Source organism: Drosophila sulfurigaster, chromosome 2R, assembly GCF_023558435.1.
Source record: "Drosophila sulfurigaster albostrigata strain 15112-1811.04 chromosome 2R, ASM2355843v2, whole genome shotgun sequence".
NCBI lineage: Eukaryota > Metazoa > Arthropoda > Insecta > Diptera > Drosophilidae > Drosophila > Drosophila sulfurigaster.
In genome coordinates this window covers 26276633-26298853 of record NC_084882.1, presented here as the reverse complement: position 1 = coordinate 26298853, position 22221 = coordinate 26276633, and the positions used below count along the sequence as shown (strand labels likewise).

Below are 22221 nucleotides of genomic sequence, written 5' to 3'. Positions count from 1 at the left end.
GCATCCCAGCGCAGCTGCCCAAAAGAAAATATTGCAGGCAGATGCAGCAATCGCTACCACGCGTAACTGTCCCATAAATTGCACTCGTAATCGATTTGTGGGTCGCAAGAGGGGTCTTGGCATATAAAAATGTATGTGCTTATGTGCTTACATAATTCCATATGCATTATGCGCACACATTAGGCAATTAGATCAGAGCAACTTTGTTGCAGCTGTAAGGCATTTATTTCATTATTTTTTTTTCCTTCGTCATCTCGTGATTTTTTCTTTTCGCTTTGAAGGCATCATCAAATCGAATCAATTTTCTTGCAATTATTGTGGGGTTGCTTTCTGAGTTTGCCCGTAAAAATGTCAAGTCCGAAGCATGTTTTGGGTGGGAATTATGAGTTGGGTTATGAGTTTGTTATGTAAAGGTTTTTGCCTCGATGAAGAAATTGCAAAACATCATTAATAATTTAATATGAATTTCCGACATTGAAATAGGTAAATTCATAACGTCAATGGGTAAATTCATAAATTCAATTTTCCCATAGACGTTTGGAGAACTTTTTTTTTGGTAAATATTTCAATTAAATTACTTGTAATTCTGTTATTATTTACAGAATCTAAGCTAAATTACTATAAAACTTTTTCCTATATAAAATAAAACATAGTCTCAGAACATAAAATAAGATGAGAAAACTTTTGGTATACTAAATCGGTATATTTTGTAAGCTTTATTATTTAATTTCTTTTTCAAAATATTATTTTGAGAAGAGTATTTGAAATTCACTTAGATCCTATGTTTTGAAATGACATTCTTCAAATACTTTTATCTAATTTGGCTGGCTTTAGTTTGAACCCGACTTGAACTCCATTGAACTTTAGCGATTCTCATGCTCACTCTCGCTATGCCCAGCTTATCACCCAGTTTGCCACAATGTTGCTGCTGGGGCAGCGCTTTTTTATAAATCGTTTAAACATCCGCTTTACGCTTCAACACCGTTTAGGTGACACACAAACATACAACAAATTTTGCATACACACAGAGTATATTAATCATAACGATTAATCATTTTATCAATGAAGTGCGAAGTCAAAGCAACACAAAAAAAAAGAAAAGAAAATAAAATAAGAAAAATAAATAAATTTTGCAAAACGCATGCAAAAAGCGAAGCGAAGAGATGTCGACGCCAGTGTGACCCAATTGAAGGGAGTATGGCATGTTGTTTTGTTGTTGTTGTTGTTGTTGGTGCTGCTGTCGATGTCAGCATCAACAGCAGCCTCGGCAGCAGCAACAGCGACAGCGTCATTTCAATGACGACATCACCCACAGCAGAAGCAGCAGCAGCGAACACAACAACAAATGAGTTGTCATACAATGGACATGTCTGCGACTGTCCGTCGTCGTCTCTCCATTGCTGTCTCTCTTTCGGTCTCTCTGTCCGTCTGTCTGTCACTGCGGCCGCTGCTGCTGCAGCAGGAAATCGATGTTGTCGCCGGCAGCGCAGTCGCTGACTTTGCTCAAAACTTTTTGCTCCAATTTGCACGCACCAACAACAAAAGCTGCGACGCTTGCGAATGGAGTTTATGCTTGTGCGTATGTGTGTGCGTTGCGTTGTGTGGGAGCAGCGCACACTCAAATTCCATATTCCACATTTCTTATGCGGCGAACGCAGCGACAACAGCAACAGCAACAATGATGGCGTCGCTGCCTGCGGTCGCTGCGTTGCTTTTTGCTTCGTGTTTTCTTGTTGCTTTCGCGCATTTTAAAAATAGCCAGGCCAGCGAACAGTGTACAACAACAAAAAGAGTAACAACAGCAAAACACAACTACAACGACAGCAACACTAAATGAACAGGCAACGCAAAGCAGCTACTGAGAGCTTTTAAGCAGCAAAGCACCGCAACAGAAATACTCTTTTAACGTGTCGCTGATACGAAAAAGTACCGCAAAAAATAGTTGTGGTGTCGGGCGCCAAATTTAGACAACAATAAATTGTTAAATAAATTTAAATATAAATATAAATTTGCATCTATATATTGAACGAAAAAAAGCTCCAAATGATACAATCTACAATTTCAGCTACCAGGAATTCTATGTGTAATAATATCCTTTGGTGAAAAATCGATAAAATTTGCAAATATTTATTGCATACTTTTAGGGTGGCGTATGTGCCCTATCAAATTGCCCTTCTTTTGTGTATGGAATCTTTGTCATACATATAATTGTTACAAACTTAAGGGCAAACCAATTATGCCCCCACTGAGAGGGTATCGAAAACAGCAAAAAGGCAACGCGCAACCCAAAACGACCAAAAAAAAAAAAACAACACATCAACAACAACAAAAGGCAACAAAAACATATTAATGAAATCGTTTTTAACTCGTTTCGCTTAAGTATTTTCATGCGTTTTGTTGGAAAGGGAAGGGGAACTTGTCTCTCCCTCTCTCTCTCTGTCATTCTCTCTGCTCTCTGAATATTTGCCACGGCCTGGTTATACAAAAAAAAAGTGTAACAACAATAACAAGAGATAAATACATAAAATATATGATAAAAACAAACACGATACGATCGCCACAACGACACAACCCAAAAAAAGTGGTGAATCTACAATTAAAAAAAATCAAAATACATTTCGAGAGTATTTTACAAATACAACAATAAAAAAAAAAATACTCTCGTATTATTGGGGAGCAAGTGCGCCATTTGTCGATTGTTAATTGCCACATTCGGCACATTGTGTAAGCCCGTTTTGGGTGCTTCACTCGGCGTTGCCAGATCGCGCGAAGTGATAATTAATGCCCGAGTATTAATAGCACTTAATGTGGAATGAAAAAGTCGGGGAGTGGGTGGGCAAGCTTATCAATTTCATTGAACAATCATTCAATATATGTGATATTCTAAAAAAAATCACCCTTGACGAGAATGACAAAACTGCACAATAATCTATATAAATAGATGTAAATATTTTAAATTATCCACATATATAAAACATTTTATACTGCTACCTTGGCATTTAGTATTTAAGTCTATATTTATGGTCTTTTCGTATAAATTTGTCACCTAATCTTGTTTAAATGAATTTCTTTATTCTAAAAAAAAAGTTTTAATGGCTTACACTGTTGTATCACAAAATTAATTCACTTTTTAAGTGCTCTTAACTTTAAAATGAAATAAAAATCAGAGTTCTCTTTAGCAATGTCAATGGAAATTGTACTTTGAAGCCACAAAGTTGGAAAAGTTCCCAAATGAATTGTGGATATTTTATTTGTTATTGTTGAGCCGTTAAACAATTAGTAGCGCTCTATAATAAGCGATATTAGACTCCATTATCGGTAATTGTTAGGCGTAATCGCATTCATTTCGAATTGGAATTGGAAACTGAAACTGCAACTGCTTTAAGCCGATGGAAAAGACGAAAACGAAATGAAAAGCACAAATCATTGCTTCCGTAATAATGTATATCGGATTTTGTTCAGACTGTGTTAACCATTTTTCTGTTGTTGTTGCTGGATGTTGTTGTATATAAAAGGCAACTGTGCGAAATAGCAAGAAGAAGACAATCACGGCATCTTTGTATCGATATATGTGTGTGTGTGTATACCAAATGGAGAACAGGTAACAAAGCAACTGGTTCACAACAAATGATGAGCTCCAACCAAGCCCCAACTGAGAGCCAAATGAAGGCCAACAGCGCGGCACAAGTCGAAGAAGAACCAAAGAACTGTGACCAAAAATATGCAGACTCAAGAGAAGAGTTATATCTGTTGTTTGTGTCGCCGCTGCCCCCCTTTTCAGCCCCCTCTTTAAGAACGAACCGAAAAGCGATGACGCAGCGTCGTCGTCGTTGTCGCTTGGAGGTCATCAAACTATGATGACGTCGCGACGAAATAAAACGAAAGGTGAGCCAAATCCACAAAGTGCCAGGGCTGCCAAAAACTCAGGGACGGAGAGTTGAGAAAAGTGGCAAATACAAAAGGGAGGAACAGTAGCTAAAAGGGCAATAATAGGGAAACTGGAAAATCTCTTATAGAGTTTTCCGTCTACACATAAATAATGAAATATATATTTTCCAAGTAGGTTTGAACTCGGTCTCTTATCACGTTAGTTCCGCGTTGCCAGCATATCTGGGTTAATTGATACGCTGATAAGGCCTTCAAAACGGGAATGGTACAAAACTTTGACAAACGCAATCAGTACTAAACAAGAAAATGAAAAAAGGTCTGATTTCCACACTAAAACAGACTAAAACTTAGGCATAAACAGCACTTTCTTTGGTATTAAAAATGAATTACAAGAGATAAACAATCACAGCAATGGAATCAAGTTGTTAATTAATCATGCTATTGAACAACATTAAACAAAATATTATATAAAGAGGAGAAAATCGGTCATGAAGTTGGAACATGCTTGCTAAGTCAATAAGTAAGTTCGCATGTCTTTAGGCCTAAAATTAAAGCTGCCATAAAGCTATTTTTGGACAAGCAAACATTCATCACCAACTCATGATCTTCTCTGGACAAGGTCGTGTTCACATTTTAAATTTTAAAGGTAAATCAGACTTTGAATTGGGTCAGCTACAAAAAAATGTGAAAGTAAATATAATTTATAATTTAGAATTTCAGATAACGATCCTCTTACATGTATCCAATAAAAATATGTATATTTAGAATTCTAATTAGAAATGCAAATGGCAAAGCGCTTGTGACGTCATCATGGCCGGCGGCAATGAATTGGAGTTGTTTGTTCGCCGTTAGTTACAAACACACACGCGGCGCACTCGCTCACACACACTCATACGGCACACGCACGCAAAAGAGAAAGAGGCAGCAGCAGCAGGTTGATGATTCGTGGAGAGGGCCGCCACATGCATACACGCACACACACACACACGTGTGTGCAAGTGTTTGTGTTGGATTAATGCGAATCTTACAAATATTATATAAAATGCGCATTAGAGAGAAAGTCGCCATCGTCGTTGTCGCCTACTCCTTTTTCGCCGCAAAGGGAAAATTGCGCGTCAGCTGTGACAACCGCCGGCCCGGCACAGGGCGAATATGAAAATGTCCAGCGCAGCACCCGCACACACACATGCACACACCCTCACGCGCACTCACACATAAGCGAGCGTCGTCGTCACATTTTTCGCAGCCTCTATATTCTAATACTATTACATACATACATACGTACATACTACATACATACCTACCACATTTTTTTGTCGTTTCGTTGCTTCTATGGCCGCCAGAGAGCTATGGATTTTTAGTTTTTTCTGCCACGTTTTTCACACACTTTTCGTTAAGCCACACACTTGGTTTTGATCTCAATTTGTAGCGTATTATATTAGCTTTTAATTGTTGCCAGTTTAATGCCGTTCACTGCACATTTACCATGTGAAAATTGCAGCGTACAAAAATTATTCAAGCAAAATGTGCTTTAATGCTTGCTGCTGCTTCCTCTTCGACACCATGACAATTGGTGGCTGCAGAAAGAATGAACAAGTGAGCAAGAGCGACAGAGACGGAGAGAGGCGAGTAAGCGGCAGCGACTGCGACGACGACAAGCGAATTGAAAAGCAACAGCAGCGAAGTGCGGCGGCCACCGCGGCGATGATGACGTTACGGCAAGTGTTGTTGTTTTCACAGGCAAATTGCAAAACGGGGCAAAAGGGCGCCAACTCTTTATACACTCACTCGATATTGCAAATATGCGTTGAATATTATAGTCTTTTTTTAAGCCAAATTCAACTTGTATGTTTTTCGATATTTTTCTTTACTCGCGAACGCGACTCGCGCGTTCAACCAACACAAACAGCGAGGAACGAGGAATGAGCAACTTTGTGTATTGATATTGGTGTCGTCGTCGTTGTACGTGTTTTATTGCCTGCTTTGCTTTTGATACTTTGTTTGTTCTTTTACACACACTTTCTTGTGCACACAGTGTTGCTTTTTGCGCTCATCAATGTCGCCGTCTGCATTCAAATTTGACACGTAATTATTTCGTTGGCTTTTAACTGCTACTAATTTAATGTCAAATTAAATCGGTACACAAGAACTTGAAGCTCATTAAACGCGCGCACTCACACACACACACACGCACACATCGAAACACCTACACGTGAGCGGCGCGCAGTTTTCTGTTGTTTACATTTAACAGCTGTTGATCAGCTGTGCAAACAGCTGTTAACGCAGCCTGTTAAACCAACTGCTCATTAACATGCGGTCCATTCGTGGACAAGTTGGCATCGCTATTATGGTTGCCACCTGTTAGCTAACAATTTGAATTTGAAAAAGACAAAAGGGGAAATTGGAAAATTGTTTAAAGTTGAAACTTTTTCCAATTGAATTTGCATTTTTTTTCCAGACAGTGCATTGAACTGCAGTCTGGGAATGCACAAGTAATTAAACAAAGAAAAAAAGAGGGTTGTCTGGGAAACATGCACGCTGCAAATTCACAAAAGCCAAAAAAAAAGGGTAGCGCACAAAAGTCTAATTGCATTTTGCAGCCGCAGCAACAAATTGAATGAATGCTGCTTAAAAAGTCAGTCATTCAGCAACCCCACAGGGTTTATTTTTTTGGGGTGCAACAGATTGCAAAAATTTCGGCGCATTTCTTATAAATAAATGTATGATTTTTTTTTGGGCATTTCACTTATGATTAATGAAGACAGGGATGAATGCAAAAAAGCTAACAACAACAATGTCAAATTCACTTTAATACCTTCCACTCAAATATCAATTATCACAAACACTTCGAAGTTGCTGCGCTCCACGTCCTGGACAACTTGCATTGCCGAATATGTGATTGCCTTCACCTCGGTGCCCTGAGGATGTTTGCCGAGTTCGAAGGGTTCGCCATAGCAGCGACAGACGATCTCAAAGTTTTCAACATCGAATTTTGTGATTTCCAGTTTCTTGCACACCAAAAATGGTTCGCAGCTAAACAGGAACAAGAGTTCGTCAAGAAAATGAAACAATAGTCCTTCGATGTCATCGCCCTTGGCTTCGATTTCATAGCACGATTCCACGGAAACATAATCCAGCTCTGTCATATAGCCAAACATGGCCACACCACATTGTTCAAAGGCCTCTTTCAGCGTTGTGCCCCAGCCATGTAACCTTTAAGGCACGAGAGGATTAGTTCTGATAGTTCAGTTAGTCAGCAACGTGGTTTCAACTTACTGCACATCCGCCGTGTGGTCCAAGTCTGGAAATCCAAGATACATACTATAGATAAGTGGAATCTTTATTTAATCTGCTCAAAATACTCACATTCATATTTGGTTTCGGGCAGCAGAAAGTTCTCCTTGCTAAATTCAACCTCCATTCTGAATTTCAGTTAAAACTACAACAATTTCGTTAGAGCGTGCAAACAAAAAGAAAACAATGCGTCAACATCAGCAAACAGCTGTTTGGGATTTAAATTTTTAGCGAGGGAAATGGTAACAGTGCGCGCGTATGCTAACAACGGCAATGTTAACTGCAGATAACGAAAAAGTTGATTTAACAAGTCTTAAATATTCGCATTTCGTTTGTTTCTTCTTTTATTTACCCCTGCAACAATTTCGTAAGATTGCGTAAAAATAAAACAAATGCGTCAACATTACCAAACAGCTGTTTTAGGTTGACAAAATTACCTTCAGGGAAATATTAAGAATTTACGTTAACAGCAGCAATGTAATGTTAGCTTTCAAAAACAGTCACTTAAGCCGCTTAATAAATATGTTTTTCTCGAAAACTATAATGTCGTTAAATTCTATTAAAATGTACAAAACAACAGCTTAGAAAAACTCATATTTTACTTTTGGCTGGCTTATAATTAGAAAATAAACAGCACGTGGATTGTGTGGATTTGCGAAAACACAATCCACACTAGGGGAAATGAGGCAACACTTTGGTTCTTTTCCATGCTAAGGCTGTTAAATAATATCGACATGCCGCCACTTTTTCGTAATTAACAGTTGACAATTTAACGCTTGCAGCAATCGGTCACACAGTTTTGATCACCAAAACTGCAGAGAACGCAGAATTTTTTCCAAACGGCGAAAAAATAAAATTAAAACGCTTGTTAAACGTAAACAAATAAATAAAAAGCGTCTTGCAACAGCTGCTGAGCAATGTTAACTAAAAATTAAGCGAAAGTAAGTGAAAGAGTCCGAAATATTGCAGCAACATGGACACCGCATCGGACAATGACAGCGATGAGGGCTCCATTGGCGGCAATGCGGCTAACGAGGGCAACGACATGGAAATGGGGGGCATGGACTTGACCGGAATACTGTTTGGCAACATTGATTCCGAGGGCAAGCTGATGGACGACGATGATGAGCGAGGTGGACATGCATTCGATGCTGAGCTTCGCGAGAATCTCAGCTCCTTGGCCAAGTGAGTTGCGTATTCCTGGTCAGAAATGTGTTCTACATGAAAACTTTTTTGCAGATTGGGTTTAAATTCGCTGCTGAATGAGGTGATTGATCAGCCTGGTGGGGACGCTAATTCCGATGAGGATAACGAGGACAAACCAGCAGCGGATGGAACGGATAACTTGAGTGCTTTCGATGCTTTAAAGGCGGGCACCAGTAATGAGGCGAATGAAGATGGCGCCATCAAGGCCCAAGACGATGCTATTGATTATTCCGATATTACTGAGCTATCCGAAGACTGCCCACGCACGCCATCGCCGCCAGCAGCGACACCAGTTGAGTCTGCATCCACATTTGATGATCTGGAGGATGCGATACCCGCTTCCAAGGTGGAGGCCAAGTCGAGTAGGTGTTGTAACTTATTTTCATAGTTTAAAAACTAATGGTTATTTGCATTTGGCAGCCAAGGATGACAAAGAACTGATGCCGCCTCCCAGTGCGCCCATGAGAAGCGTTAGTACTTCATCCACAGGCAGCAATGATGAAGTTACTAAAGCTGGCAACACAGAGACTTCGCCCAGCGCCGATGCAAAAGCTCTAGAAGCCAAAGGTAGCTTGAGAAACAGCTGTTTAATCAGACTAAACTTTAATTGCTCAATTTTCGTTGTTTAGCTGAAGCTGATCGTCGTTTGGATACACCGCTGGCTGACATTCTGCCATCAAAATACCAAAATGTCGATGTCTGTGATCTTTTTCCGGACTTTCGGCCGCAGAAAGTGCTGCGTTTCTCGCGTCTCTTTGGTCCTGGCAAGCCGACCAGTTTACCTCAAATTTGGCGTCACGTCCGCAAGCGACGCCGAAAGCGCAACCAGTCGCGTGATCAGCGACCTAATGCAGGTGGTTCAGACTCGCCCAGCGATTCGGATGAGCCTCGGCGACGTGGCTTCGATTTGCACTTTGGACCTGAACCTTCACCCTCTGAATGTCAGCCCGATGATGAGGACAAGCTGCTGAGCGATCTGAACAGTGAGGATGTGCGTCCTGAGGGACCGGACAGCGGTGACAATAACGATCAGAAGCCCAAGGTGGCCGACTGGCGTTACGGCCCAGCGCAGATCTGGTACGATATGCTGGAAGTGCCCGATTCGGGTGAGGGTTTCAACTATGGCTTCAAGACCAAGACGGCGTCCTCAGGCGGCACACAGAATAAGTTTAATGGCGAGGTGGCGGTGATCACTACTACCGTGGATGTTGTCGAGCAGCCGAGCATTGCAGACGACGCCTTTCTGATGGTGTCACAGCTGCACTGGGAGGACGATGTCGTGTGGGATGGCAATGACATCAAGGCCAAGGTGCTGCAGAAGCTCAATTCCAAGACGAATGCTGCCGGCTGGTTGCCCTCAAGCGGCTCTCGCACTGCGGGCGCCTTCAGTAGTCCCAAGACTGCGTTGCCCGTGGGTTCGAATAGCGGCGGAGGTGGCGGCAGCAGTGGCAACAAAAATTCGGGAGGTGGTTCTACCAAGAAGGCTCTGCAGAGGTAAACGTTGGCAACTCAATTGTATTACACTTCGTAGTTAACATGTTTAATTTTGCAGTGCGGCACAAAACAAACAGGTGGAAGCTCCAGATGACACCTGGTACAGTTTGTTTCCTGTGGAGAACGAGGAACTCATCTATCACAAATGGGAGGATGAGGTGATTTGGGATGCACAGCAGATGAGCAAGGTGCCCAAGCCGAAGGTGTTGACATTGGATCCCAACGATGAGAACATTATACTCGGCATACCCGATGACATTGATCCCAGCAAGATCAACAAGAATGTGGGACCGCCGCCGAAGATTAAGATACCGCATCCTCATGTGAAGAAATCGAAGATTCTGCTGGGCAAAGCGGGTGTCATCAATGTGCTGGCCGAGGATACGCCGCCGCCGCCACCCAAGAGTCCTGATCGTGATCCTTTTAACATATCCAATGACTCGTAAGACAAAGCTACAATTCTTTATTTGCTTAAAGATTAATCCCAACTCTTTGCAGCTATTACACACCTAAAACGGAGCCCACGTTGCGCCTTAAAGTGGGCGGCGGCAATCTCATACAGCATTCGACACCGGTGGTGGAGCTGCGGGCTCCATTTGTGCCCACTCACATGGGTCCAATGAAGCTGCGTTCATTCCATCGTCCGCCGCTTAAGAAGTTCTCGCACGGCCCGCTAACGTTGGTCCAACAACATCCAGTTTATCCGTTGCTCAAGCACATTGTCAAGAAGGCCAAACAGCGAGAAGTGGAACGCATTGCATCTGGTGGCGGAGATGTCTTCTTTATGCGTAATCCTGAAGATCTGAGTGGTAAGGATGGTGACATTGTGCTCGCCGAGTTCTGTGAGGAGCATCCACCGCTGATGAATCAGGTGGGCATGTGCTCCAAGATCAAGAACTACTACAAACGCAAGGCGGAGAAGGATAGCGGACCACAGGATTATGTGTACGGTGAGGTGGCCTTTGCACACACCAGTCCGTTTCTGGGTATTCTGCATCCTGGTCAGTGTATTCAGGCGCTGGAGAATAACATGTATCGTGCACCGATTTATCCGCACAAGATGTTGCCCAACGACTTTCTCATCATACGCACAAGGAACAGTTATTTTATACGCGTAGTGAGCGCCATCTTCACCGTGGGTCAGGAGTGTCCACTGTACGAGGTGCCGGGTCCCAATTCGAAGCGTGCCAATAACTTTACGCGTGACTTTCTCCAGGTGCGTAAGATGTTAAAATCGTTTAGCCTGCTCAGGTTTATTAATGTTGCTTTTGCAGGTGTTTATCTATCGTTTGTTTTGGAAGAGTCGCGATAATCCGCGACGTATTCGCATGGACGATGTGAAGCGCGCGTTTCCAGCTCACTCGGAGAGCAGCATCCGCAAACGCTTGAAACAGTGTGCGGACTTTAAGCGTACAGGAATGGACTCCAATTGGTGGGTGATCAAACCAGAGTTTCGTCTGCCCTCCGAGGAGGAAATTCGCGCCATGGTCTCGCCAGAGCAATGCTGTGCGTACTTCAGCATGATAGCAGCCGAACAGCGACTCAAGGATGCTGGCTATGGTGAGAAATCGTTGTTTGCACCGCAAGAGGACGACGACGAGGAGGCGCAACTGCTCGACGATGAGGTCAAGGTGGCGCCCTGGAACACTACACGTGCCTACATCCAGGCCATGCGTGGCAAGTGCTTGCTGCAGCTGAGCGGTCCCGCTGATCCCACGGGCTGTGGCGAAGGCTTCTCCTATGTGCGCGTGCCCAACAAACCCACACAAACGAAAGAGGAGCAGGAATCGCAACCGAAGCGTTCGGTGACGGGCACTGATGCCGATCTGCGTCGTCTGCCGCTGCAGCGTGCAAAGGAGCTGCTGCGCAAGTTCAAGGTGCCCGAGGAGGAGATCAAGAAACTGACGCGCTGGGAAGTCATCGATGTGGTCCGTACGTTATCCACGGAGAAGGCCAAGGCCGGTGAGGAGGGCATGGATAAGTTCTCGCGTGGCAATCGCTTCTCCATTGCGGAGCATCAGGAGCGCTACAAGGAGGAGTGTCAGCGCATCTTTGATCTACAGAATCGTGTGCTTGCCAGTTCCGAAGTGCTGTCCACCGATGAGGATGAGTCGTCGGCCTCCGAAGAGTCCGACTTGGAGGAGTTGGGCAAGAATCTGGAGAACATGCTGGCCAACAAGAAGACCTCAACACAGCTGTCACTGGAACGCGAAGAGCAGGAGCGTCAGGAACTGTTGCGTCAGCTGGACGATGAGCAAGGCGATGGCGGTAACAAGGCGGCCAAGGCCAAGGAGGAGGCGACCCAACAGACGATGGCGCAGAGTAATCAGGGACGCATTTTGCGCATTACGCGTACTTTCAAGGGCAACGATGGCAAGGAGTATACGCGTGTGGAGACGGTGCGTCGCCAGGCGGTGATTGATGCTTACATCAAGATACGCACCACCAAGGATGAGCAGTTCATCAAGCAATTTGCCACACTGGACGAACAGCAGAAGGAGGAGATGAAGCGCGAGAAGCGTCGCATCCAGGAACAGCTGCGTCGCATCAAGCGGAACCAGGAGCGTGAGCGACTCGCGCAGCTGGCGCAGAACCAGAAGCTACAGCCAGGTGGCATGCCGACGTCGTTGGGTGATCCCAAGAGCTCGGGCGGACATGCGCACAAGGAGCGCGACAACAGTCACAAGGAGGTGAGTCCGTCGCGCAAGAAGTTCAAGCTGAAGCCGGATCTGAAGCTCAAGTGCGGCGCCTGCGGTCAGGTGGGACACATGCGCACCAACAAAGCGTGTCCACTGTACACGGGCATGCAGAGCAGTCTGTCGCAATCGAATCCCTCGCTGGCCGACGACATGGACGAGCAGAGCGAACGGGAGATGAACATGGACGACGACGATCTGGTCAATGTAGATGGCACCAAGGTCACACTGAGCAGCAAAGTGCTCAAGCGTCATGGACAGAGTGGCGAGGAGTCGAAGCGACGTGGCGGCCTCACGCTCAAGATGCCACGCGATGGCTCCGGCAAGAAGAAGCGACGCATGGCCAACGAGGTGCACTGCGATTACTTGCAGCGTCACAATAAGACTGCCAATCGCCGACGCACCGATCCCGTTGTGGTGCTTTCGTCCATACTGGAGAACATCCTCAACGAGTTGCGCTCCATGCAGGATGTGACACCGTTCCTGTTCCCAGTGAATGCTAAACGGGTGCCGGACTATCATCTGGTCGTTACCAAGCCCATGGATCTGCAGACGATGCGCGAACAAATTCGTCAGCGTCGCTACACGAGTCGCGAACAGTTTCTTGAGGATCTCAAGCAGATCGTGGACAATTCGGTGCTCTATAATGGGGATACGAGCGCATACACATCCGCTGCCCAGCGCATGTTCGACAAATGCTTCGAGTTGCTGGCGGAGCGCGAGGATAAACTGATGCGCCTGGAGAAGGCAATCAATCCGCTGCTGGACGACGATGATCAGGTGGCGTTGTCATTCATCTTTGAGAAACTGCACTCACAAATCCGTTCGATGTCCGAGGCTTGGCCTTTCCTTAAGCCGGTCAACAAGAAGGCCATCAAAGACTATTATACGCTGATTAAAAAGCCGATGGATCTGGAAACTATTGGCAAGAACATTGAAAGTAAGTGGAGAGCGAAATGTTTGAAAATATTTTGAAATTAATACACTCGAAACTTTACACAGATCATATCTATCACAGTCGTGCCGATTTTCTGCGCGACATTGAACTCATTGCGGCCAACTGCGAGCAATACAATGGCAGCGAGGCACCGTACACGGCGTTCGCCAAGAAGATCTTGGAGTATGCACAAACACAGCTCGAAGAGGTAAGCATTTGTCGATTTTATTAATAACTACTGTAAAACTAATGCACCCCTATTTGTAGTTTGCAAATCACTGCGGCCAGCTGGAGCAGAATATATTGAAAACGCAGGAGAAGGCCAGAGCCGAAGCACCCGAATTTGATGAGGCCTGGGGTAACGATGATTACGACATGAGAAGTCGCGCCAGTTCGCCCGGCGATGATTACATCGATGTGGAGGGTCATGTTGGACTTGTGCCACCCAATTCCATACATCGCACAATGGGCGCAGACACCAGTCAATCGCATGCGGCAGCAGCGTTGCGCAAACCGCCGCCACCAGCTGCCGGCGAGGTGAAACGCGGTAGGGGCAGACCACGCAAACAACGTGATCCGGTGGAAGAGGGTATGCGAGAGCTAGACTCAATGTTAAATCATCTACTACAACTAATCCATATAATCCTAGTCAGGAATTGGTTTTGCATCAATTCATATACATCATATATACATATATATTATATATATATCAATCAAACGCAACCATATAGTCTAGTTCCTTAGTCTTGTTTAATTATTGGTAATGCTTTTGCTTATTCCTCTTGCTTGCATCATATACAGATCCATATATTTATATATAGAATCTGTATAGAATGTATGTACATATGCTTAAACCTTTCGTCACACATGATCCTTTTTCTTGGTAATGGTCTACAGATCGGGTTCCATCCTCCATACTAATCTAACCTTTTTGATTCCAGTTGCTATGTGGAAGTTTTTTTTTGTGTTTGTATAAGCGTCAAGAGAACAGGCAATAAATGTGTATAAATTTTTATTTAGAAAATACATTCTAAGTTGATGTAATTCTAGTCACAACTGCATGATCGTTTGTTATGTCCATTTCATCGTCGAGAAAACCCATTAGCTCAGTGTAATCAAAGTGTCCCAGTCAAGCTTTTCATGTGTGTAGCCAAAATGCGCCATTGGGAACTATATCTATATAAATACTTATTGTTCCTTAAAAACTTATGCACAATTGCAAATTGCTTTCAACAAAAATCAAATTTTTGTTTTTGTAATTGTTATTACTTTTTTTTGTTAAGCATTTTTTTTGCGCTCAATTTCGAAATCAAAAAATTAAAACCAATAAAACACACAGATTGAAAAATTGAAAATTCCATAAATTGCAAGCAAGTTATATATCAATGTTTTCCACCATTTATTTACACGTATATTAAGTACTTGTAATACAGTATCTCTATAAAAACCAAAACAAACAAATCCAATTCTAGTCAAAAACTCGAATCCGGTTAAACGTGGTCGGGGCCGTCCCCGAAAGGACAGTCTTGGCTCTAACATGAGTCAGACGCAAGCTTACTTTCTGGACGAAGGTAAGACTTATGTATACGGCGTTATATGTGGACCACAGCAACAATACATAGCGCACACATACACACACACATGCGCACTCATACACCCACACATTTGTATTTGATTTTTCTTTAACTTTTATTAATTAACCATCCATTTATTTACACTCACAACGAATAAACATACACTTAATTCCCCAAAAGCTTTCATACTAAATTTTTGCATTTGGTTTGGATTTAATTTAATTAATTAATACGTTAGTTTTATACAAGTTTCTTGATTGTTTTCTTATAATTTGCCATTTAAATTAGTTATTTTTCATTTGATAAATTTTTACAAAATTAATCACTTTAAATTGTTTATTTTACTTGAAAATTGTTTCAGTTCTTTTAGCACATTCTTCTCACTTGTACGTTATTAATCAATGTTTTATATCTTGACAATGAAATGCGTTTAGATCTGCAATGCTCCACAGACGATGATGAGGATGACGAGGAAGATTTTCAGGAGGTATCCGAGGATGAGAATAATGCTGCCAATATATTGGATCAAGGGGAACGACTCAATGCAACCAGCGGCGATACCATGGATTACATTGATCCCAAGAACATTAAGATGGAGGTTGATCTAGAGGCACAACAGATGGCAGGTGCGTTATGTGATGTGCATTAAATTGCATTTATTTTTAGTTGAAGTTGTGCACAACAATTATGTATTCGTATTTGTGTGTGTTGCAAGTTGATATCTCGAATATTTAAATATGATTTACGTAACTTTTTGCGAGACTCTTCTATTTTACCCAAAAAAAATCTAAATGTATTATTCTCTGTGTGCTTTGGATTCTGTTTCTACATTTTATATATACAATTTACTTTCGCTATTGTGTGATTAGAGGAGCAATGCGGCGAGGATGACAGCCAGCAAGCGGCTGAAGCTATGGTGCAGTTGAGCGGTCTTGGCTACTACGCTCAACAGCAGCAAGGTTCATATTATAAACCCATCCAATTCCATTTTCTCAAACCCTTTTCCCTGCTCTTTTTCTTGTTTTTCCTTTCTAAAAAATAACGCATTTTCTAAAAGCGCACGGCTTGTTTTATAACTATTTATTATTGTCCTACATCCTCAGTCTTTCGATTAATGCTAATCGCTGTTATTTGATTTTACAGACGAGTCCCTTGATGTGGATCCAAATTACGACCCATCGGACTTTCTGGCCATGCACAAGCCACGTCAGAACTACAATGAAAACTACAATGCACAGAGCGCCTTCTCCGATTTTATGGCTCAGTCTCAGGACGATAATGGACAGTATAATCCGCCCGAGGCTAGCACGAGTGCAGCAGCCGCAGCTGGCATGATGCAGTCGCAGGATGATGAGATGCCCTCGACGAGCAATAATAATGGCATGGGCATTGACGAAGATCTGGATATATCCGAGAGCGATGAGGAGGATAACAACGGTGGCGTTCGCATCAAGAAGGAGATCTTCGATGATAGTGAACTGGCTGCCCAGCAGCAGCAGCATCACTCAGCTCAGCAATCGCAAATCTATCTGTTGGATGCATCCAATGAACCTGTTCAGCCTGTTGATTATCAACAACAAACATCTGACTATCAGCCAGCTCAGGAGCTTCAGCAGCTGCACGCTCAACCGCCAATGTTGCAGCAACAACATGATGAGCAACAGCAGCAGCAGCAACAACAACAACAGCAGCAACAAGGAGAAAACGAATTCGATTGGATGACATTTTAGTTGAACAGTTATCATGTGTAACATTTCAAATATTTCAACTGTTTTATCAGATTTATTTTCTTTATTTTTCTTATGCCTTATAATTTTCTACTCAATGAACGACTTTTTTACTTTCATAACTGTTATACATTAGAATTAATCAAAACAACAAGTGACTAGTGGAAATGTCTAGTTGCTTTAAGATAAGTTAATTTTAGTTGGAGAAAGATGCAAAAAGATTTAATCATTTTTAACGATTTCAGTTTCTTTAAATAAATAATTGTATATTAAAATATTGAGACATTTTTGCATTAAAAGCAAATGTTCTCTTTCGATTTCAGTTACTTGAAACAAATATTTGTATATTTTTGCATAAAAAGTAAAAAAAAATATATTGCACATTAAGTGGCAAAAATTTACTATAAATTTTATTGTATCTGATAATTTTCCTGTTGCAGGCGGATATGCAAACAAAAGAAATCTTCCCTTAATTCTTCTTTATCAACTTCACCAACTTTCATTAATAATTAAATTAGAAATCATTATACCCAATCAATAAGAATTTTTAAAGGTTTGTAACATGATTGTCCACGACAATTCAGATTTTTTATTTATGTTTGTTTGACACTTCATAATCTACTAAACATATTCTATTTATATGATATTTATTGTGTGAATACATTGTCCAAAATGATGCAAAAACAAACGACTAGATATCCTAGGCTAACTCTAGTCAAAGGAAAAATTGATGTACTCGTATTGAAAACCTTGTTTTTTAATATTTGAAATTTTTTTTTAAGAATTTGTAACTCTAGTTAAAATTGGAATACAAGTCACAGCAGGCATTTTCTTATATCAACTGCTGATCACAACTAATACTCGGCACATTTATTTGGTTTAAAATTTCAATGGATTCTAGAAATGAATCCGATTCTGTTTTGGCGGATATCAAATATCCCCCTTGAAGTGAAATATTGTGGCAATTGTTCCATGCCCATCGAGTATTGTGAGTTTTATTCCGAGTACGAGAAATGCAAAGAATGGCTGGCCAAGAATTTGCCCGAAGACTATGAAAAACTCACTTTACGCGAGGCCGAGGGTAGCGAATGCTGCAATGAGGTGGAGAGGAAGCGTCAGAAACGCGGCGGTAAGGGATTGCTGCGGGTGAAAAAGGAAAAATGTGATGATGACGATGCACCCAAACGTATTTGCTTGTCGTGTGCCACCCGTGGCAAGAACAAGCGAGTGACCATTGTGACCGGCATGAGCACATTCAAAATTGATTTGCGTTCAGCAGCCAAATTCTTTGGTAACAAATTCGCTTGTGGCGCATCAGTGACGACGGATAATTCAATTGTTATTCAGGGCGATGTGAGAGAAGAGCTCTTTAAGGTAATACCCCAGAAGTGGGAGGAAGTGTCGGTGGATGCCTTAGAGGATTGTGGCGAGGGCAAGAAGGGTCATCATTAGTTAGAACAAAAATGCCAAGAACAAGGACTTGTTAAGAAAGACAATAGCATCACAAATGATTTAATATGTAATAGCTCAGTTTTACAGTAAACGCAACAATGCAGCAGGATTTTCCTTTCTTCTTTGCTTCAATTAACTGGCTTGTCACAGTCGTGTGTGTTGTGGTGTCCACATGCGCTCACATATTGCTTTGAAATTTTGGGGTTTAGGGATTGATTGGTTGGTTTCCTATGTGCACCTTCGCAAGAGGCGTCTGGCTAAGCGTGTGATTCTTCATCATGTATGTGTGTGTTCAGTGTATGAACTTTCTACAACAGCTTCAAATGGCCGGTGACCCGATCGATGTCATCTGCTGCCGCTGGTCCAATAGCCAGCACAGTCTTTGAATTGGGCTCGATTTGTGTGCGCCCAGCGTCGCGTATGAGGCACGTGTTCAGCAGCTTTTGTTCCGCGGACCGTTTGATGGCCATCAGTTCGGCTTCGCTGTCGACGCGCACAGCAATCTTGGCACAACCGCATTGCTCCCAGGCGCGCAGTAAGCGGGGTGTTCGTGTCACAGCTCTTTGATATGCACCGACAGCTCCATGTGAACATTGTGAGGCTATCTTGCCCTTGCCCATTTTCAGATCATTGCGCACCACGAGCACCATTTTAAAATTGTCATTGAAGCCGCCATAGTTCTGTAAAGCAAGTCATCACTGTAAGTTACTGTTAATTGCAATTTCGATAACTTACTTTGTCGGCAACAGTAACTGCTGCAGCTGCAGCGCCTTCCTCTGTCGCCTCCTTGGTAGACGCTGGTGTATCGTCGATTTTTGCGCACGCTTCACCACGTTTCAATGCATATTTGTAGCCGACAAAGAATGATATCATCACAGCCAAGCCATTTATAATTTGTGTTGTATCCAACAGCTTGTCACCCATTGTTCTTTTAGTATCTATTGCAAATTTCTATTCAACAAATTTGTGAAATTCACTTCGAGCAGAATGTGCACACACCAACCACACCAGCAGTGCGACAGCTATTTGAATTTCAAAATATATCCTCGTTGCTGTGTAAAATATACTAAAATATACCGCAAATTACCAATGTCTTCGAATGAAATCGATAAAAATTAGTTATTGGCGCGAGGCCTTTTGAATCTCTTATTGTTTCAAAATTTTATTATTTTTATGATCAACTCTTTTTTATTGTTCTACGAAAGATTTTTTATTGTGAGACTTACAAAATAATTTGGAATTGTTATATAATTTAGATTCTAAAATAAATAAAGGGCTATAACGTTATCGATCAGCTGATGCAGCTTTGTAGCATACCAGGGCAGCCGAAATCAATATAAAGAAGCTTCAAGTTTTTTTTCAACTACTGCAAAGCTGCTTAAAATTGTTCATTTAGTGCAAGCTTATTACTATATTTATTATTTAAAGAGATATAATATTATTTTTTCTTAAATAAGTGGATTTCATGTAAAACGATTATATTGATTTATGACTGGGAATACAGTTTAGACAAAAATGAATGCAGTTCTAGTATATTTTGGGGACATATTTAAACTGTTGAAATATTTTGTAACTCAGTTACACTGCTATCCCTACTGACGTGTCGGACCAACGCGTCCGCCGCTTGCAACCTGTCATTTTTTGTCTTCGTGGAACTCGCCTAGAAAAACTTTTTTGCAAACAAAAAAACTGTAGACTTGATTTGCTTATTGTTCAGAACAAAATAAATAACAAAAGGCACAAACATGGGTATAGCCAGCATGTTGCAGATAGACGAAATGATGGGCGACTTTAATCGCATGAATAAGCGTCAGGTATGCGTCGCCAATACTTTTCTGTGTAATTAATTTAAGCTTGATTGCAAATGTTGCATTATTATTGCAGTCGCTTTATCAAGTGCTAAGCTTTGCCATGATCGTCTCCTCGGCCCTGATGATATGGAAGGGTCTTATGGTTGTCACCGGCAGTGAATCGCCCATTGTTGTTGTCTTGAGCGGCAGCATGGAGCCGGCTTTTCATCGTGGCGATTTGTTGTTCCTCACCAACTATAAGGAAGAGCCGGTGCGTGTTGGCGAGATTGTGGTCTTCAAGGTGGAGGGACGGGACATACCCATAGTGCATCGTGTGATCAAGCTGCACGAGAAGTGCGTAGATCTATATTCACCTTAATTGAATAGTAATTAAATAGTTATATTCGATTATGTTATATAGGGAAGATGGTTCCGTTAAGTTCCTGACCAAGGGTGACAACAACAATGTGGATGACCGAGGACTGTATGCGCCAGGACAGCTCTGGTTGACCAAGAAGGACATAGTTGGCCGCGCCAGAGGGTTTCTGCCATATGTTGGCATTATCACGATCTTCATGAACGAATATCCAAAAGTTAAGGTAAGCAACGACTAAAATTAATGTAAATTTCTTGTTTTCTAACTTATTCTTTGCTTTGCAGTGGGCTATACTCTCGATTCTGGCAATATTTGTGCTGCTGCATCGAGAATAGGACCAGTATAGATATATAGTTACAATTTAAGTAGGATCTGCGGGCATTAGCTATATGGATAATGCCAGGGATGCACAATCTCTTGAGCCTGTTTGCATTTCAGTTGATTTTGTCATTTGTTTTTTTATAAGACACCATACACAGAATAAGAACAATCTTAGGTTCAAAGTTAAATGGAAAAAAACGAGTCCGGAGCTGAATTTCAATAAAAATGAATTTTTAAATTATATATTTATATTTATTTTGCTTCGTATGCCAACAAATCGCTCTTGAGTTTTGCACCCCAATGATATTTAACAGCGCCGCTTTTGGATACAATACGATGACAAGGTATCAGAATGGACACCTCATTCTTTGCCACAGCATTTGCCACCGCTCGCACCGCCTTGGGACGCTCCACCAGCTCAGCTAGTTCGCTGTAAGTCAACGTTTTGCCCGCCTTTAATTTAATCAATTCGTTCCAAACTGCAAACTGTAAATCTGTTCCCACGACAGCAACGTCGATTGCAGCGGTGTTCTCCTTATCGATCGATAGGATTTCGATGACTTGATCAATGGCTTCAGCATCCTCCATAAACTCTACGTTGGGCCAACGTTGCTGCACCTCTTTCAATGTTGCAATTTCGTTTTCTTGTATAAAATACAATACGCAAATTGCGTCGCACCTTTTAGCGCCCTTTGCTATGGTTGTGAGTCCCAGCAGCATTCGTCCAAATTTCGAATCCATAAAACCATATTTAATGATCTTTGGCGTTGTCTTTAAGTGTGTTAAGGACACTTGCAAGTTATTTGTTAGCCACATATTAAGTTTCTTATTATTATTTAAAAATGTTAGTTTGGTTGCCTTCTGACTGAGTGGTGAACATCGAATTATCGATATTTTTGAAATCGTTCTAAGCCTCGATTACTCAGGCAACTGGTCACTCTTCGTATGCCATATTAAAATATATTTTTGAAGCGAGTAAAACTAGAGGTGTTTATTTTCGTGATATTCAAAAAATCAAGACCATTTTAAAAGATTGGTGAGTGACAGCAGTTTAATATTCTAAAAAATACTGAGAAAGCATACTTGAAAATTCGTATACCAATAAAAAATACATACCAGTTTCAATACCTTAAAAGCTGGTTGCTATGAATTATAAGAGTTTTAATGAAACCGATATTCTCATCGATAAACTTGAAGCAGTATTATCATCTATGCGCGGGCAATTTGAAATAAATTAAAATTTAGTTGACACATTTTGTAAATAATGAAATAAATCAGGGAAATACATTAACATGATATGTAAGTTTAATTTTAATGAATTAAAATCGTAAATAAATACTTGTATATCCTATTTAGTAAATATTTTCAACTATAGAAATAACCTTGAGCTTAGTTCAAGTCATGTATCAGCGATTTATAATGTGGACTTAAAATACTATCCATCACAGATACAGACCGACTTTGAT

At 41.7% G+C, this 22221-nt stretch overlaps 7 protein-coding genes across 11 annotated transcripts in view; 3 read left to right on the top strand and 4 right to left on the bottom strand.

Annotated features, from left to right (window-relative positions):
- LOC133836087 (transcription factor E2f1) overlaps positions 1-5781 on the bottom strand; it is a 40402-nt gene extending 34621 nt beyond the window's left edge. The window contains exon 1 of one of the 2 annotated variants that reach the window (XM_062266391.1): positions 5189-5781. The gene's annotated coding sequence lies outside the window, so the exon portion shown is untranslated. The remainder of the gene's footprint in view (positions 1-5188) is intronic. The other variant, XM_062266390.1, reaches the window with a different exon arrangement.
- Positions 5782-6678: 897 nt separating this feature from the next.
- On the bottom strand, positions 6679-7555 carry LOC133836092 (protein archease-like). Its single transcript, XM_062266397.1, has 3 exons — positions 7255-7555; positions 7165-7189; positions 6679-7101 (listed from the first exon to the last, which is right to left on the bottom strand). Exons 1-3 carry the CDS (start codon positions 7307-7309, stop codon positions 6711-6713), a joined length of 471 nt encoding a protein of 156 aa, XP_062122381.1. The 5' UTR covers positions 7310-7555; the 3' UTR covers positions 6679-6710.
- A 203-nt stretch (positions 7556-7758) lies between these two features.
- LOC133836086 (transcription initiation factor TFIID subunit 1) lies at positions 7759-17192 on the top strand. Of its 4 annotated transcripts, XM_062266384.1 has the most exons (13): positions 7759-8367; positions 8422-8750; positions 8809-8955; positions 9018-9882; positions 9941-10324; positions 10381-11098; positions 11157-13518; positions 13581-13723; positions 13783-14104; positions 14988-15086; positions 15524-15715; positions 15959-16048; positions 16233-17192. In XM_062266384.1, the coding sequence occupies exons 1-13, from the start codon at positions 8156-8158 to the stop codon at positions 16817-16819; spliced, it is 6450 nt and encodes a 2149-aa protein (XP_062122368.1). In that variant the 5' UTR covers positions 7759-8155; the 3' UTR covers positions 16820-17192. The 4 variants fall into 4 exon arrangements, with proteins under 4 accessions (XP_062122368.1, XP_062122369.1, XP_062122370.1 ...); XM_062266385.1 differs by lacking the exon at positions 15959-16048 and having other exon boundaries at positions 7761-8367; positions 16233-17190; XM_062266386.1 differs by lacking the exon at positions 14988-15086 and having other exon boundaries at positions 7762-8367; positions 16233-17190.
- Positions 17193-17635: 443 nt separating this feature from the next.
- Positions 17636-18377, top strand: LOC133836091 (density-regulated protein homolog). The gene has a single exon (XM_062266396.1). It carries the CDS (start codon positions 17720-17722, stop codon positions 18266-18268), a length of 549 nt encoding a protein of 182 aa, XP_062122380.1. The 5' UTR covers positions 17636-17719; the 3' UTR covers positions 18269-18377.
- LOC133836089 (probable peptidyl-tRNA hydrolase 2) lies at positions 18297-19303 on the bottom strand. The gene is made up of 2 exons (XM_062266393.1): positions 19004-19303; positions 18297-18948 (listed from the first exon to the last, which is right to left on the bottom strand). Exons 1-2 carry the CDS (start codon positions 19190-19192, stop codon positions 18577-18579), a joined length of 561 nt encoding a protein of 186 aa, XP_062122377.1. The 5' UTR covers positions 19193-19303; the 3' UTR covers positions 18297-18576.
- Positions 19304-19851: 548 nt separating this feature from the next.
- On the top strand, positions 19852-20998 carry LOC133836090 (signal peptidase complex catalytic subunit SEC11A). Its single transcript, XM_062266395.1, has 4 exons — positions 19852-20082; positions 20153-20412; positions 20480-20657; positions 20719-20998. The coding sequence occupies exons 1-4, from the start codon at positions 20014-20016 to the stop codon at positions 20767-20769; spliced, it is 558 nt and encodes a 185-aa protein (XP_062122379.1). The 5' UTR covers positions 19852-20013; the 3' UTR covers positions 20770-20998.
- On the bottom strand, positions 19956-21761 carry LOC133836088 (bifunctional transcriptional activator/DNA repair enzyme Ada). The gene has a single exon (XM_062266392.1). The coding sequence runs from the start codon at positions 21569-21571 to the stop codon at positions 21008-21010; it is 564 nt and encodes a 187-aa protein (XP_062122376.1). The 5' UTR covers positions 21572-21761; the 3' UTR covers positions 19956-21007.
- Positions 21762-22221: the final 460 nt, after the last annotated feature.